An 18,865-nucleotide genomic window follows, 5' to 3' on the forward strand; every position below is an offset into this window, starting at 1 on the left:
CACCATTTGAAATAAAATATTCAAATCAGCTCTAAAATTGTCTAAATATTATTCTTAAATATTATTCTCTATAATGCACAAGCTTTGTTTTTTACAGTTATTCCTTGTTGATTTTATATACAGTAATGAATTCATATTTTCAGTATATCGGGTACACTGTAAACACTTAATAGAATTAAACTCTTAGGCCATTTGAGATAAAATATTCAAATTTATGCCTTATTTATGTCTATCTGACATATTTTTGTCTTAAAATATAAGAGGAGCAAAGAATTTAACTGGTTTGAAACCGAATGTCCAATAAATGTCAAACGTCAAACTAACTTTACCTCGGTCTAGAGCTTTACATGACACTAACAGGAATTCTGAATGCAAGTTTTAGAAAGGCAGTTTTTTTGAAAGATGAGGATTGCAAGATGAGGGTAAATTTAGTTGTGTCAACAATAAACAATAGTATTATTATGTAAACATGTCCTGTTTCTGTTCCTCCTAGCAATTACTTTTCACAACGTTGCATTTTGCTACTGTATACCATCCCTCACGAAAATGTCCATGTTTTCATTGTGAAAATATATTTACCAATGCTTTGTTTTTGTTTCTGTCAGATTGATCAGTTTACTAACCTATAGATCAGGGGTGCCCAATCTTTTTCTTATGAAGGGCCAAAATCTAATCTTGATTGAGAGCTGTGGGCTGAAATATTGCACACTGTATTACATCAAAATTGGGTAATTTCCTAATTTATTATTTCATAATAATGCTTCAACCATATTTACTAATGCATTGAATTTTTTGAAAATGTATATTATTTCAACGAACGTATTACAATAAAACCACAAACAAAATTCAATTTATAAGACAATAGAGTTCAATGCTGAATACACTAGTCATGCTGAGCCTGCATTTGCCTTGCTTTGTCCCCTATTCATGACAGTATGTACATTTTTTTTAAAATCAGATTCATTTGCTAAATTTAATTGAAACATTTCATTTCAGTTTGCTTTTTTGTAGCTTAACAATAAAACAAAAGGTTAGAAAAGGCTTTGTCCAACCCTCCCCAATCATTTTCCCTCTGGCAGGCCAAATCAAAGAATGCAGTGTTTGGGCATCTCTGCTATAGATAGACCTACTTACTAGTGTAGCAGTACTTGGGTGATTTGAGGTTACCATTTATTTAGTTAAGTCATGTTAATATTCACAATAATACCGTCAATTAAAAGCATTTAGACTATTTCCCCAATAATTATTTTTAATGTGGTTAAAACAATGGAGTAGTGAGCAGAACCCCAATTTTATTTGGTCAGTGTTGTTTTACCTTTACGTTTTTGTTGTTTATATAATGTCGATATAAATTCAGAGCCAGTTTAAGTGTGTGGGTATTTTATGAGAAATGACGTTACCGATCAGTCCCCCGATTAGCCAAGCAGCGTGTGTCTGTCTCTTTAATAGGCGAATTACTCCCGATCCGCCTCTTCCATTTAAGGGCACATTTACTTTTCTCGGCCGAGAATAAGTCTTCCTGGTTTCATGATAGAGTAGGCTGCCTTCCCCTTTAAATGTGTTTTGGACCCATGCAAAAGTTGTGGTCACAGGATTGAAATAACTAACGCGATTTCCAGAGGGAGATTCAGTTAGGAGGGAATCCTTTATAATTTCGCCGCGTTTCAGCGCATCAGGTAAGCGAACTCTCTCCATGTTTGGTCCGCCCTCCTTTGCTTTTCTTAAGGAACTGACAATGACAAGCATCGAGTCTTGGTGAACACAGCTGTGCTGGAGCTGCACAAGCATTACGCACCGACCTTCAAATTAAGCAGCTTGATTTATAGGTATGTTATATACTTTATCGACACATTTTTAAGCCAGCGATGAATCTGATATGACAAGGTTTCAAGTTTGTCTCGTTAAGTAACGTTAAAAGCTTGAGATGAGGTGTTGCATACTGTCAATGTGACGCTCAAAGGCGCGTTATTACGCTGCTATGTACAGCTTCAACCACACATTCCACATATACGACAGATATTTTTATATCTCGTGGCATTTCAGAGGTGATAGAAGCTTTATTATGAAGTGCCATGGATATGGCGAACAAATACCCGGCTTGTCTCCATCTTAGACAGAAGAACCATTTGGGTGTTTTATTTTCGCTTATCTGTCACGTTAACGTTACATAATTTATTTATGCGGTGACAATTTATGGGACATTCCACGAATACGGTTGACTACTCTTTGACTGTCAAGGATTAAATAAGAGGCATTCGAGGCATGCACCTACATTCTTGTTTTGCTTTGTTTCCTATCTATCTATCTATCTATCTATCTATCTATCTATCTATCTATCTATCTATCTATCTATCTATCTATCTATATTATATTATATCATAATATACCCTTAAAATAAGGATTTGTCCTGTTCTAGTGGAGAGGGCAGCCCCTTATGACTTAACATTTCTAACAATTTAAGTCAGTCTAACAATCAAATCAAATGCCATATTGTCATATTTTCACTGTAAATTAAAAAAAGATATACATTATGTATTTTTTTCCATCCTATTTCATTTATATTTGAAAACATTTTAGGAATGTGGTACAGAATGCATATAATATGAGAATATGTGTCTATTTCCTTAAGTACCTATTTACAAAATAAAGCAGTGTGAGTGTAATCTGAACATGTCTACCAATTTTGTTATTGTTACGTGACCCACTAGCACCACTTGACTGCCTTTTACCAACTCTCTCTCTCATGGCATCATGTAGTTTGTCGATGATCCACCCACTTTTTGTCTACACTGTTTGTGAGTACTGTGTATTTGTATGATTTATGATCTCAAATTAGCTAGCCCTTTTTCATCAAGGCAATTTACGAAAAACAAATCTTAACCATAAAAATATGACATGACATGACAATGAAGGTGAGTCTGTCTGTCTGTCTTGATTTAACAGTTCTAACAATCAAATGCTATATAGTCATATTTTAATTGTGAATTAAAAAAGATACATTAAGTATTATTTTCCATTCTTTTTGTTTAAATTTGATTAAATTCCAGAAATGTGGTACAGAATGCAAGTAATATGAGAATACTTGTCCAAAAGGTATCTATCTATCTATCTATCTATCTATCTATCTATCTATCTATCTATCTATCTATCTATCTATCTATCTATCTATCTATCTATCTATCTATCTATCTATCTATCTATCTATCTATCTATCTATCTAATTATATTATATTATATTATATCAATTATAATATACCCTTAAAATAAGGATTTGTCCTGTTCTAGTGGAGAGGGCAGCCCCTTATGACTTAACATTTCTAACAATTTAAGTCAGTCTAACAATCAAATCAAATGCCATATTGTCATATTTTCACTGTAAATTAAAAAAAGATATACATTATGTATTTTTTTCCATCCTATTTCATTTATATTTGAAAACATTTTTAGGAATGTGGTACAGAATGCATATAATATGAGAATATGTGTCTATTTCCTTAAGTACCTATTTACAAAATAAAGTAGTGTGAGTGTAATCTGAACATGTCTACCAATTTTGTTATTGTTACGTGACCCACTAGCACCACTTGACTGCCTTTTACCAACTCTCTCTCTCATGGCATCATGTAGTTTGTCGATGATCCACCCACTTTTTGTCTACACTGTTTGTGAGTACTGTGTATTTGTATGATTTATGATATAGCTAGCCCTTTTTCATCAAGGCAATTTACGAAAAACAAATCTTAACCACAAAAAAATGACATGACAATGAAGGTGATTCTGTCTGTCTGTCTGTCTGTCTGTCTGTCTTGATTTAACAGTTCTAACAATCAAAATCAATCTAACAATCAAATGCTATTGTCATATTTTAATTGTGAATTAAAAAAAGATACATTAAGTATTATTTTCCATTCTTTTTATTTAAATTTGATTAAATTTTAGAAATGTGGTACAGAATGCAATCTATCTATCCATCTAATAATATAATTATTATCTAATTTTATATTATTATATTATATTATATCATACCCTTAAAATTAGGATTTGTCCTGTTCCAGTACAGAGGGCAGACCATTATGACTTAACATTTCTAACAATTTCAGTCTAACAATCAAATCAAATGCCATATTGTCATATTTTCGCTGTGAATTAAACGTTATGTATTACTATTTTCATCCTTTTTTTATTTTGATAAAATTTTAGAAATATAGAACTGAATGCATGTAATATAAGAATGTGTCCAAAAATGCCTCAAGTACTTATTTGAAAAATAAAGTAGTGTGAATGTAATCTGAAAGTATTAGATCTGCCAATTTGTTACCGTTACTTGATCAACTGTTACTTTTACTTAATGACGCACCACTTCACTGCCTTTTACAAATTCTCTCCTATGGCATCATTTAGTTTGTAGATGATTCATCCACTTTTTGCCTACACTTTGTGAATTTGTATAATGTATGATCTCAAATTAGCTAGGCCTTTTTTTAAATCTATATATAAAACAAACCTTACCAACAAACAATGGCGTCATGTAGAAACTAATTTTATTTATTTACATATCCCCAAACCCATTTGTGGATGTTAATAATAGAATCTAAGAGGGTGTTCTATACTAGTTGTATTGTGCATTTGATTCAGTATTGCATCTTTAAATGTGTTACCATCAATTCATCATTCTCCCCCTCCATTGTTTTTTGTGTCTTTTCAATTTAGTCAACAGTTGAGCTGCTTTAACTCATCTGCCGGTGTTAAAGCAGGATAACCGGCTGTGGAATGGCTTTGCTGACTCTGCACAGAGCGCCGTCTATTTGCACAACACCGGTGAGTTTTATTCCATCTGATAATGCAATGCTTTTCCAAAATACTGCAGAATGCAATTCTCCAATGTTTGCGCGTCAACGTCAAGTTCTCCGCACATTCCTTCACCTTCCTCCCACTCTCTCTATGTTACCCTAAACCGTTTTCTGTACGCAAATTAATGTATAATTAGGAGGAATGTCTTCTATGTGGCTTTCCAAAACGTGCTGTGAAACTGAATATGAAATCCATTTCACACCGCTCCAAAAATAAGGCCCTAAAATGAATAACTTCCATATTTTGAGGGAATTTGGACAATGTCTTTTAATCGTTTTCTATTTATGTTGATTGTCTGGGTTTGTATTCATTTATCTAGCACAACATTCCTTTTCCCACCCATAACCCATGCATACTATGTCTATCTTCTTCTTCTGTAACTATTTTGAGTAAAGCCTCGCAGTTGGTTTAACCTAAAACCTCAATGGCCCTCCTCTTCCACCCTCTCTTTCTTCTGTTTCTTCTTGTCTCTGTCTGGACACGTCAGTCACATAACAGGTAATGTTACTGTCTCCTCTTTCATTCCATAGAAGCACTGATAACAGCCTCTTCGGTGTCCTTCTCTGTCTTGCTATCTGTTTCTCACTTTATCGCCTTCAGTATGTGCTTCCTCAGTGTCTTATCATACTGCTGCTGCATTACACTTGACTATTTTTTTGGGGTCAAAATGCACTGTCATTGTATATCCGGGTTCCTTTTTTTCTATTTTCATCCCAATCACTCATCTCAGAGTGGGTTATGGGTGAGAAAAAAGGCTGACAAGCCCTTCCCAGGTGCAAGCTTTTATCCAGCTTTGCTTTTGTGCGGCACACATAGAGTCAGATGATCCAACCGATTCAGTCCAGTAGAAAACAAACAAGTGTTTGTTTGCAATTGAAGTGCATCACATAATCCGTTCACCCACCACACATTTGTAACATCACCATTCTCTGGGTAAATCTTAAGAGTTTTAATGTTCCTAATTTAATCTGCTGTCATTTTATTTTCAAGGACGAGCCTATCCCCAGACGAGGAAGACTTCAGAAAAGGTGAGCGTTTGATTGTAGCTCTTTAATCATGCATGCGTATTTCATCCAGAAATGGTTAACTGATTAATCTTTAATTTCTGCGCACCAGAGAAAGTTTCGCCCTGGTTAAAGGGGCCGTGCTCCTGGTGGAAGAGGAAGAGAGAGAGGGATTACAAGAAGAAACCGTATCCCCTCGTCTGGGTCCTCGGCACGGAGGCCAAGCTTCTGACACTCAACGCAGACATTTGCATGCAATGATTTCATTACTGCGACCTGAAGACACAGTCAAACTGGTGAGGATGGCACAAGACAAACCTACACACTCAAATATAAATCTAGAAATATGATTATATTAAAGTCTAGAAAAGTGGTAAAATAATGCGTGAAACAATCCATAAAAAAATCTGAATATAATATAGATAAAATTTTTTATAATCACAAATAGAGCTGCACAATATATTTCAGTATGAATATTTTCACTAGATGACTCTATTTGCAAAGAATGTCTAATTTTGCATTGTTTAGAAGGATTTTTTTTTTAATTTTTTTAAATGGTTTAAAATTATTCGCCCTCCTGTGAAATGTTTTTTTTTTAAATTTATTTATTTTAATTTTTTCGCTATTTCACATACTTCCCAAAAGATGTCTATCAGAGCAAGGAATTTTTCACAGTATTTCCTATAATAGTTTTTCCTCTGTAGAGTCTAATTTGTTTTATTTCGTATAGAATAAAAACAGTTAAAAAAAATTTGAAAAACATTTTACGGTCAATCCCTCTTAGACAATATTTTTTTCTATTGTCTACAGAGCAAGCTACTGTTATACAATGATGTGCGATGTGGCTGTATATCAACACTGGTGTAAGGGGTGGGTTAGTGTCCCACTGGTGATGATATACAGCCAAATCGCACTACTGCTACTTGTGTGAAATTGCATTTATACGACAGTTCGACGGCATATAAAATATATATATATATGTATATAAAATCAAACACAAGTCTAAAAATCCTATCGTAAGAGGGACTACTTTCTTCTGCCATTCATTCACATCTGCAGCTGACGCCAGAACAGCAGAAACCTTACTAATTCACCAACATCATTTTGGAGCTAGTATTTGAATGATTCTCTAGTGTAATGTCTAAAGTGATGACAAAAAAGGGGAATGCCATCAATCTAGAGACTTTTCCTAATATTTCTCTTTTGCAATTGTGATTTCACAATAATTACCCCAAAAAAGCCAAAGTGACACAATCACTACCAGATTACTGGTATGTTTGCGATAAGGAAAAATGTTAAACATATGCGGCCATTTCTTCTTTCTTTCTTTTTACTGAACTGGTTTACAGTAACTAAAACAGGAGACTCATTAGAAACAAAAAGATGGCCAAGCAAAAAGTAACTCGGGGTTTTACAAAGAGTGGCCAACACAAAATACATACATTCCTGATATGAGAGTCCCATGTCACACTCAATACAATACATTTACATGGTACAAATACAACACTACAACATACAGAGAGAGAGAGAGATCGACTTTAAAAATCACTTACCAATTTTATAGTGATTTGATCAGCTGTAGTTTGAAAATACACCAATCTTTTCTCCTCTAAGGGCTTATTATGTGGTCTCTGTCGCCATCTTATGGCTGAACGTCAACCATCTTTATTCTGCTTTATGACAGGCTGATGGATTCCGACGCTCTGTATCTCAGAATTTAAAAATATTTAAAATAGGCACTATCCTTATGAATAAACTGCATAGTTGCGATCTAAACAACTACATTCTTGCCTAAAAGACTCTCAAGTTCAATATGTTGTCCAACAGCAGCAATATTGGTCTAACTGTAGTGAGTTTATTGAATTGCTAACACTGATGTTCTGATATTGCAGAGTATAGCATGGCTATCAGCCAATCAGATTTGAGAACCAGACAGAACTGTTGTAAATAGAATGTATGAATGAATGTATGTATATCTCAATCATAAAATAAATTAAAGCACAGATGAAAACAATTGAACAAAGATAGAGATTAAATAAACAGAGTCAGTATTGACAGTATTGACCTACAGAAATTCAATAATCAAATATAAAATACCATGATATAATTATCATATAAATAAACACAATTAATTTTGGTAAAGTGGCAAAAATATTCTTGGTCCAAATGGTTTAACTACACTTGAAATTGCTTGACATCCTGTGACATGACTATTGCAGATTTGCACATTGCGATATCGATGCTGAAATATATTGTGCAGCCCTAATTAATGTAATTTTTGGCTCAGTGTATGCGAATGTACTGCTACCTTACGCCTTTTTATTCATGTGACTAAACTATTGCTTGTTTCAGAAGAATTAACACAAGTGTTCATTCTTGCATTTACCGTCTATGTTTGTCTGGTAATATGATTAGCATAACTAGCAACAAATGTTCTGCAATGTGCTTTAGGGAGGTGGTTCTTTCAATTTCAATAGCAATAACTTGCTTAACAAAAATGAACAAATGCTGTTGCTAATCTGTTTGTTAATGCGTTAACCAACATTTACTAATTGAACCATATTGTAAAGTGTTGCCATTTGACTTTATACATGAGCAAATGCAAACACAGATATAATTCAGTATGTAAATCTGTGTACTAAACCAGTGTTACTCAACCATGTTCCTGAAGGACCACCAGCACTGCTTGTTTTGGATGTGTCCTTTGTCTGTCACACCCAGTACATTTCAATCTCTGCTAATGAGCTAATGATCGGAATTGGTTGTTGTTTTTTTGTTAAGGATGCACGTGGTTGAGAATCACTGTACTAAACAACAGAATGTCTTAACATAGCCCTACATGAGTTCTATTTTGAGATTGAATTATCTAGCCATTTAGAATGATTTTTAATGGATCCAGTTCAGACCTCTGTCATATTAATTCTGACTTTCTGTTTCAGGCTGTGCGTCTGGAGTCAGCGAGGCCAGTCCGAGTGCGATATTTGCTTATAATTGGTACACTTGACAATAAAGAAGAGAGCCTGCTACTTGGCATGGACTTTCCAAGCTTAAACAGGTAGCATATCTTAATAACATTGTTGTGTCATCATAATTCTGGATTTATTTCCAATTAAATAAAAGTTAATAGTTCAGTTAAATGACGTACCTGTTTATTTTTTTGTTTTTTTGTTGTTTTTGGAATATAGTAAGCAGTTATATGACAATTTTTTCTCAAAGTGTTTAGTTACCAGGGTATCCGCAGCATCTTAAAGTCTTAAATTCGCTAAAATATATTGTCTTGTTGGTCTTAAATCATTTTAAAGGGTCTTATCACCAACAGCACATCTTGGTAAAACTTTTAGCAAAACTACTCATAACTAATATTGTAACTGTAGTCTGTTGTGCAAACAATATTTTATTTTTTTAAGAGGTTTTTTTAAGTTATGTTGAACAAAAATGTATGTATACTACTAAGTTCTTCTTGTTTTGACACATTATTTAAAATATGTGGCAAAGAAATGACACACACAGATTTTTCATTTTCAGCCAGGCAGCCCGAGGTCTTTCCAATACAAAATAGCCATGTTTAAGATCTGATTTCATTCAAAATCTGTGATCTTCACTGCCTGTTAGATATACAATATGAAGTGGGTCTCAGATCGTACAAGAAGCACTGCATTCAACTCCATGATTTGATTTTCATTTTTCTTATTTCAAATAACAAAAAATAACATTACTAGAAAACAAAAATGAATAAATGTTTGTTTTTATATTCCAACCACTTAATATATATACACATTTATTTGACATATATTTACATATAATTTTTCACTTTCGCCAATTGATGAAGTTTTATTTCCTCGCTGCTGTTGCCACTGGCTTGCATGGTTCATGGAGCTGATTTGTTTGAACTCTTCGCAGTGAATGTTAAACCACACTGAACTGAACTCGACACTGAAAACTGAGCTGACACCGTTTTAATTTACTATAATCCTCTATGTGAAGCTGCTTTGACATAATCTACATTGTAAAAGTGCTATTCAACTAAAGATGCACTGAATTGAATATTATTATTATTATTATTTTTTTTTTTTACATGGCAGCATTTTTAATGGAACAACATATTTGACGATATATGAATTATTTGCTTTGCTTTACTGAACAGTTTTCTGAAAAAAAAGTTTTGTGTTAAAATCACTTCCACTTCAGGAGTAAAAGTAACATTGCACATTTGTTTATAATCATTGAACATTTCAACAAGTCATCTCTACACATTCTAGTTTAAGTATAAAAATAAACATAATTAATTGTTTATTATGATATACAGCATGTTTCAAAAAACACGATCATAGGCATCATAAGCAATAAGCGTATGTATGTACGTATGTATGTATGTATGTATGTTTGTATGTGAATGAAGCCTATCTGGTTTCGGAATATAAAAAACAAGTTTTTATTCATTTTTGTTTTCTGGTGGTTTAATTTTTTTTATTTAAAAAAAAAAAAAAAAAAAACATTTTTTAATTTTGCTTTTCCTGTTTTTTCACCATGAAAAAGAAAAACACCTCGCATTTTAATATTCATTTTTTAATTTTAAACGAAAATCAAAAAATGGCTAGTTTTTTAATATCCATTTATAAAATGAAAATTTATTAAATAATAATCCTTAAATCATTAAATAATCCTTAGCCTCTAGCCCTATATAATTCTGAAATTTCATTGTTCATGGTCTTAAATTTGACTTAGTGAACCTGCAGAAACCCTGGCTACAGATTTAAAGAGATTGTTTAAACAGAAATTAAATTCTATCATAGTTTACTTGCCCTCTTCCGTTTTCCCCCTCATATTATAACTTTGGTAACCATTGACTTCCAATGGGGGGAAAAAGCACATTGGCATTTCCTCAAATCTCTTGTTTAATGTTTCACAGAAGAAAGTCAAATGATTTTGCATTCAGTAGGAGTAAACATGTTTCATTTTGAGTGAACTATACTTCTAAACAGGAACCTAACTTAGTTTTCTCTTACTTTTTTACAGTGATGAGTGCACCATTGGCCTTGTCTTGCCAATATGGAGTGACACACAAGTTTACCTAGATGGAGATGGGTAAGGCCAGAAAGAATAAATAATAGAATTTTAACAGCTAAGAAAAAAAAACTGTGAGCAATCTTAACTTTAATACTATGAAACTGTAGTCTTGATATCAGTATCTTATTATCAAAACCAACTTTGACAGAAACAACAGAAAGATTTGATGTGGTTTTCAAAGTAAAGGTAGCTGTCAGTTCATGTAAAATAAAACATATTGACTGTCCTTCAAAGAACATTTCTATGTTATCTGCACATTTCTGCAGAAGTTTTTGCACTGTAAAGCCTCAACTCCAGAGTTCTGCTTTTCTGACAGTTGGTTTTGCTCGTTCTCTTACAGAGGTTTCAGTGTGACATCTGCAGAAGTGACACGAATCTTCAAGCCTGTGTCCATTCAGACGATGTGGTAAGCGTCAAAGCAGGAAACGCTGAAGAAACAGCCAGTTTCCTCAAACTAGACTGATATGCAGTGTGACTTTGACACACACACTTACATTTGTTTTCAGTTAAAGTGCTGTTTTTTTTTATTCATTATTTTTCTTATTGGTTCTTAGGTGGTTTTAAATGCTATGTACTTGCTCGTTTGAAATAGTTTGCTGATTATTTATATAAAGGTATGGAAACTATTTAGTGACTTTTTTTTTTTTGCATTTTTTGATGCATTGGATTTTCTAGGCATATGTGTGAGAGATTTACTTTTTGTTTAATTTTGCAAACAGTTAACTATAAATCCAGACATAATGACATTTCTGTAATTGCATAACTGTGCTTAAATTTAAAGTACTGAATCATTTAATTAACCCTTGTGCATTGTTCAAATTAACCACCATTTCGTTATGTTAGTGGCTGTTTTTACCCCATTGACTTCCATTATATGGACATTTTTTGATCGCAAAGCAATGCCAGCATAGTATCAAGCATTCTTGATTGCTGGTGGTTTTCCCTGTTGAGAAGTGGTAAAATGTGCAATTTTCACTATTGATCAATTGGCACCATTAACCATTTAGATAGGCCAGTTAAAGTGTCAGTGCATTACTATGTTCTGAGAGCTGAGCTGTTTATTTAGACTTTCTCAGACATGTCAAGGTAAGTGTGCAAAGGTCTCTCTCTCTCTCTCTCTCTCTCTCTCTCTCTCTCTCTCACACACACACACACTATACTACATATAAAAACCAGAAATTAAGCTTTTTTTGCATGGTAACTGATGATCGACAAAAAAGAGAGGCAAATTTACCTCTTCCCAACTGGGAAAACCACCATCAATCAAGAATACACAATATGCTGGCATTGCTTTGCAATCAAAAACTGTTGTTATAATGGAAGTCAAGGGTGCAAAAACAGCCACTAACATAATGAAAGGGTGGTAAATTTGCCCAGAGGGTATTTTTGAGTTTTTGAAAAAGTTCAAAGCATTTTCTCAAAATATGTGTCAAAATAGGATTTGTCACGAAAAATAATGCCATTTGCTAAAACACAAAGAAACTTATGGCCAAATTAAGTCTCAAAATCACCCCAGAGTGGAAGAAAACCACCCAACAGCACACTAGAGTTAACAGTGGTTATACTGTTAACCCCATCAACCTACAAATAACCTTGAGCAAAACTCATTAGCAGTAAATGTAGGAATTTTCCAAAGTAACATGTTAGATAGTAAATAAATGATTTTGTAAGTATTTAATGTTAGTAAAGAGAGAGTTCACCCAAAAATGAAAATGTATTTACCAATTACTCAAGTTCAAAACCTGTATGAGTTTCATTCTTTTATTGAACACAAGATATTTTTATATATTTTTTGCTTGCCAGTTGAATTTGTACCATCAACTTTCTGGAAGCCGAAATTCTTCAAATTACCTTTTATTTTGCTCAAGAAATCCATATAGGATGGAACATCTTTAGGCTGAGTAAATTTTCAATTTTGAGCAGTGGTTTAAAGAGTACTGAAAAATCATACATAAGTAAAAGTACCATTACTTGCCTAAAAATGAAGTGCTAGTAGAGTAAAAGTTTTTGTTGTAAATATTACTCAAAGTATGAGTGAATATAGTTGGTATTACACTGTAAAAAGCTGATGCATTTACATCTAATTTATGGATGTGTGTAAACGTAACATTCTGTAGTGCATTTAGTTATTGCCAAGGCACATAACATCAAAAGACGTTAATATTAGGTTAGATTTAGGTTGTGACTTCAGGTGACCAAAGTTCAATTTCTCACCAGAATCTAAGGGCAATGTTATTTTGATGACGTAAAATCAACCAAATATTGACATCATTTGACATTTGGACATGTCGTAAAGTGATCAAAATCCAGTGTATCCAACGTCATATTGACATCAAATACTGACATTTATTCATCAGGTCTGGCAACCAAAGTCTAACATCTGATAGACATCTTAGTGGTAACATCCACACAACGTCAAGCTATAACATTATTAGACATTAGACATTGATATTTGGTTGATTTTTAGGTTGTATGTTGAACATTGACGTTAATCTGATATTGAGTTCTGACGTCAACTTGATGTTCATTTCCAAATTGGATGTCCCTGCTGGATGTTTAAGGTCATTTCGGTCATCATACTGTAAACATTCGTCATCTTTTCATCAGTGACATGCATCTAAACCAGGCATGTCCAAACTCAGTCCTTGAGGGCCAGTGTCCTGCAAAGTTTAGTTCCAACCCCAATTATACCCACCTGGGCTAGCAAATCAAGCTCTTACTAGGCTTCCTAGAAACATCCTTGCTGGTGTGTGTGGCAGGTTGGAGCTAAAATCTGCAGGACACCGGCCCTCCAGAACCGAGTTTGGACACCCCTGATCTAAACGGTCTCTGGGAAATGTGTGTAAAGATTTTCTTGGACACTTTCATGCTTCCAAACAGTTTGTTGAAATTATTAATCGCCCATGTCTTGAGGTATTGTAGTTCATTATGATTTGATTTTCATTTCTACGTGCGATTTTTTTTTTTTTTTTTTTTTTTTTTTTTTTGATTGGACCGGAGTCAAAGGACTGATTTTTCTAATCATTTTAGACAGGAAAATATGTAGAAGTGCCTGCAGGTTGAAGGAAAGTAGTGGAGTAAAAGTAGCGATACTGAACTAAAAATGTACTCAAGGGAAAGTAAAAGTGCACATTTTTAAAACTACTTGGTGAATTACAATTCCTGAGAAAGACTACTCGATTGCAGTCATTTAAATATTTGTTATTTGTTACTTTACACCACTGATTTTGAGTGAACTACCCCTTTTTCAAGAGTTCACAATTACAGTAGCTGACGATTGTTAATAAAGCTAGTTTGGCGTGCTGTCCCGGGAGAGAGCCTTGAGTTTATAAGATCCTCAAGCCCTGGGCGCCCTCCCGTTGCAAGGCGAGAGGGGAGTTTGAGCTCAAGTAGATCTCGATGAATCCCCCTCCTGCTTATTGTAGCTAAGTGTCAGATATGGATGCTGAGAAGATGTACTCAAAGTTTGGCTAAAATATTTTGGATTAATTGTTTAGGGTGCTTGTTTTGAACTGTGGGAGGAAACCGGAGGACCCGGGGAAAACCCACGCGACCACGGGGATAATAAGTCATTAGCTAAAGTTGGAACAGCTGTGAACAATCATAAGCATGTGATCCTCTCGAAATGTGTTTATAAATAAACTTCACAAAGCCACCTTTTTAAGTGTTTATTTATTTATTTATTTATTTTTTTTCTGATTTTTTTAGTCATCCAGCTCATGCGCACTGCTAGACAGAAGCTTTTCAGATGTGCTCTCTGACTTTCAAATGTGTTTGTGGTTTGTCGATTGCTTGTTCACAACTCTCTGCCCTATGTTGCTCTCCTTTTTCTGAAGGTCAGTTCTGCAAGCACTGCATGGCTGTTGTGAACGGGCCATGCGTGGGGCTGTTATACCCAGCAGTGGCCTCGAGTGGGCACAGTTTTACAAACAGAATGTGGAATCTGACCAGCTCTGCCTTAATGAATGGGGGGCTATGACTGGCCTGGAGTCGGTGAGGAAAGACACTGGTGGAAGATCATCGTCGAACAGAGAGTCAGTGGAGAGGGAGATCAAGGCCCAGCTTCGAGATATCATGAGGACTGAGGACTTGGAAAACATTACTTCAAAGCAGGTAATAAAAGAGAGGAGGGTTTCTTTTGACTTTATTTTAATCAGTTAATTATTTTAAAGCCATTTATTATTATTATTATTATTATTATTTGTTTTTATTATTATTATTATTAGTATGTGTTTTTATTATTATTATTATTATTATTATTACTCATCACTCATACTCATATTATTATTATTATTACTTATCACATAGTAGTTACCTACTATGAGTTCATAGATAGCTGATGATAGGTAATAAAGCTTATTTGGCATGCTGTCCCAGGAGAAAGCCCTGAGCTCATAAGATCCTCGAGCCCGGGGCTCCCTCCCTTTTGCAGTGCGAGAGCAGAGTTTAAGTTCGGGTACATTTCAAGAACCCCCCACCGCTGGTTTAGGATTGCTATGAGGATATTCTGCTGGTTGAAATTCATGTATGGTGCTGATTTGGTTTAGTCAATTTACTTATGTCTCATGTTTTGGACTGTGGGAGGAACCTGGGGAAAACCCACACGAGGACTGGGAGAACATGAACTCCATACAGAAATGTCAACTGGTCGGGTAAAGACTCGAACCAGAGACATGCTTGATGTGAGCAACAGTGCTAGCCATAGGGCTGCCGTGCTGCCCTATAGGGGAAAAGAGGGGGAGAGGGAGTCATGCCGAAGATGACTAAAGGCTGGCTCACACAGTGAGCTTTTTTATAATTCTGAATGATTATAGCATGTCAGACTGCACAAACATGGCTCCCATGTCACACTGCAAGATCTCAGCTGTCATAAAGTCAGACTGAATGACAATGATGATGCGCCAAACACGGAAGAAAACTCTCCCGGAGTTTGACGTCATCACCTGTGACTTTTTCACTGTCCCGCATTCTGAAATGATGAGGACACATGGCGTGTCTTAATAATAAAACCAGGAAGAAAAAAACAGTTTTGACATTTCCCCGCAGTCATCTAAATTGCTATATGGAATGCGTCATCGAATATGGAGCTCCGATTGGTTCTTGGATTGACGCTCATCCCAGCTGTTGTTACGCTGCGTGAAAGTGTCTCAAAACTTCTGACACTGCCAGAACTTCATCGGAGGGAAAATCTGATCGCAACGAGCACTAAGTGGCTGTCTGTGAACATGTCAAACCACCGATCAAAGATCACAGATTTTATCCAAGGATTTCTGGAATCTTTTAGGATTTCCCAAATTTGTCTCCGATGACAAAATCGTGGCTGAAATCTCAGTGTGAGCCGGGCTCTAGGCAAGACACTTTGGTTATTTATACTAAGTTAAGAATCGTCTGATTGGTGAATCATATGTTAGCTAATGCGGGACCAGCCGTGTCAATCACAAGCATGTGATCCTCTCGTCATAAGTTTATAAATAAATTTCTGTTGATTACAACTAAGTTCTGAAAACATTGTTAGCCTCATTTCAGAGGCTGCATCTTCCAAATGATCCATTCGAAGGGAGCAGTGTCATCGCAGGTTTCATTTTTAATAAAAATTCAAAGGCTCTTTCATATGCAGCCTCACAATGCGTTCTTTATTTCTGAGGTAATGAAGGACACAACCGGTGAATCCTTTGCAGCCTTGAACATCCCAAGATTCATTGCGCACTCATAACAGCAAGACCTTTTTTAAAGAAAACTCTGGATTAAATGTATGAATTAGGTTTATTTTACTTGGATATCTAAACACATGTAAAACAAAAAAGAATATGACGTGTCTTACTAAAAACTGGTTTTATATGAATGGATCTAAGGAATTATCTCCAGCTACTTTAAACCTTGTTTTGCCTTCAGATTGCTTAAAATAAGTTTTAAAATCACTGAAAAAAGTAATTACAGTTTTTTTATCGCTTATTAATGGCAACTGTTATGGTTGCCTGGTGATGAGATCTAGATAGTCTCATTTCAAAATGCTCGGTTCTGCTTGTGAAGACTTCGAAGGACTCACCTGAAATGAGACACAGCTATTGTCATTTTCTGAGTATGCACATCACGTTTGAAATATTTTGCTGTTCATTTGAATCTACTTGGAGCTTACAATCTGTAAACCCTTTCCTTTTATAAGCCAACTGCCCTTCTTGGTCAGCTGACACAAGCAGCCGTTTCTTCCCCGGCTGGTGGGGAATTTGCAAACATGTTACTTTGACCAAGTGGACGTAGGGAAAATTTTGAAAAAAAAAAAAACTGATTTGTTTTGTTAAGGTGATCAAGAGCCAGTGCTTACTTTTGAGAAGCAAAATCTTAATCATGCACTTGTTTTTAATTAACAACTTGGCAAACTTTTGAATTATTATTTAATTATATTATGATCCTATTCTACCTGACTACGAGCAAACAGTGAATAAAAAGAGAAGCAAATTAAATGGAAGTGCACTCAAAATGTTTTTGGATTGAATGTTCAAACTAATTTAAAATGAGCTGCAACAACACAATTCTTAAGGGGTTTTTGGGACAACTTATTTGTTTTAGGTTCAATCCACTTAGATATGTAAATACTAATACGTTCATTTAATTCCTTGTTGTCTCAACACAAATGGATTGTGTGGAATTCAGCATTTTTTGGCTTGTCACAATACCGGAATTCGATACCAATTGATACTGAACTTTTAAAAACGTCCATTTTCAGCTAACATTTGAGCGCTACCAAGCACACTCTTAAACGGCACTGATTGGCCATTGTGGTTATGTGCTCAACAGAAATGACTGTGATTTGGCCGTAAAGGTCATCGATTCACCAAGCTCACTGCTGTTTACTAAATGTAACCACAGATACAGAGACACTGGAGCGTTTCAAAGTCACGTCGATCAGCTAGTTTGTCAATAAGCTGACATATGAGAGATCTGCTGATGAATTGCGGCTTTATAACGCTCCAGTGTCTCTGTGATTACACTCAGTAAACAGAGTTAGGTTCGATGAACTGATGACCTTCACGACCAATCATATATTTCTGTTGAGCATGTGAACACAACGGCAAATCAGCGCTGTTTAAGAATACTCAATAGCGCTCTAATGTTAGCGGGAAATGGATGTTTTTAAAACTTCAGTATCGATTGGTATCGAATTCCATTATTGTGCAACTCTAGTTTGGATGGTAAGTACTATTTATTTCAAAAATCATGTTTTTGGTTCAGTAATGTAAAAAAAAAATGTTTACTGCTTTATACATGTGCTGCTATAATATGTTTAATAGTGAATGCTTTTTTAAAAATGTAGTTTGGGAGAACGAAAGAAGTGCAGTTGGACTGGACAATGATAATATCCATTGATGGAGATTTGTCTGTGCAGTTTATCTGTAAATATGCCCATGCAGCACAGGACTGCTAATACATATTATAGAGCAGCAGAGAAACACAGACGAATGTGAAGAAAATGCGGGATGTGTTTGATGAGTCAGTAACAGCACACAAAACTGCGAATGAGACTGGCAAATGGCATCTGTGGCACACACTGAATTCAATTAACTTTTGCGTCTTATTGTGCGTCAGTGGTGAAATACACTCTTATGTGTCAAAATGCCCATCTTAGCACTGTTCATTATGTCTAAATTGAAAGTAAAGCGTTGGGAGTCATCTGGTCTTAAATCGACAGCTCTCTCATACAGTGCCATTAATATGTATGTTTTTATGTATATTATATATCTCTTATAACTAATAATTATAACAACTAATCATTTTTGGGTTTGTTGCCCATCCCTCAATAATTCAGTATTTTGAAGTTTTACTAAATAGTTTTTTGGTTTTCAAAGGAGTGCAAGCCCTAACAAGAAAGATAAAGGAGTGCAAAATCCCATTTTCAGATTTAGCCACTAATAAAACAGGATGTCCGCAGGGTTTTAAAGTCTTCG

The 18,865-nt window shown here is 34.9% G+C and overlaps 1 protein-coding gene across 2 annotated transcripts in view; it reads left to right on the top strand.

Moving 5' to 3' along the window:
* The first annotated feature begins 1,504 nt into the window (after positions 1 to 1,504).
* The window catches only part of si:ch211-203d1.3, a 32,509-nt gene continuing 15,148 nt past the window's right edge, over positions 1,505 to 18,865 (top strand). Inside the window, exons 1-8 of one of the 2 annotated variants that reach the window (XM_021472874.3) lie at positions 1,505 to 1,826; positions 4,711 to 4,818; positions 5,842 to 5,879; positions 5,968 to 6,151; positions 8,795 to 8,910; positions 10,872 to 10,940; positions 11,263 to 11,328; positions 14,759 to 15,035. In XM_021472874.3, coding sequence (XP_021328549.2) covers positions 4,771 to 4,818; positions 5,842 to 5,879; positions 5,968 to 6,151; positions 8,795 to 8,910; positions 10,872 to 10,940; positions 11,263 to 11,328; positions 14,759 to 15,035 — 798 coding nt within the window. In that variant the 5' untranslated portion in view covers positions 1,505 to 1,826; positions 4,711 to 4,770. The remainder of the gene's footprint in view (positions 1,827 to 4,710; positions 4,819 to 5,841; positions 5,880 to 5,967; positions 6,152 to 8,794; positions 8,911 to 10,871; positions 10,941 to 11,262; positions 11,329 to 14,758; positions 15,036 to 18,865) is intronic. The other variant, XM_021472873.3, reaches the window with a different exon arrangement.

This window comes from Danio rerio, chromosome 14 (assembly GCF_049306965.1).
Source record: "Danio rerio strain Tuebingen ecotype United States chromosome 14, GRCz12tu, whole genome shotgun sequence".
In the NCBI taxonomy this organism is placed as follows: domain Eukaryota; kingdom Metazoa; phylum Chordata; class Actinopteri; order Cypriniformes; family Danionidae; genus Danio; species Danio rerio.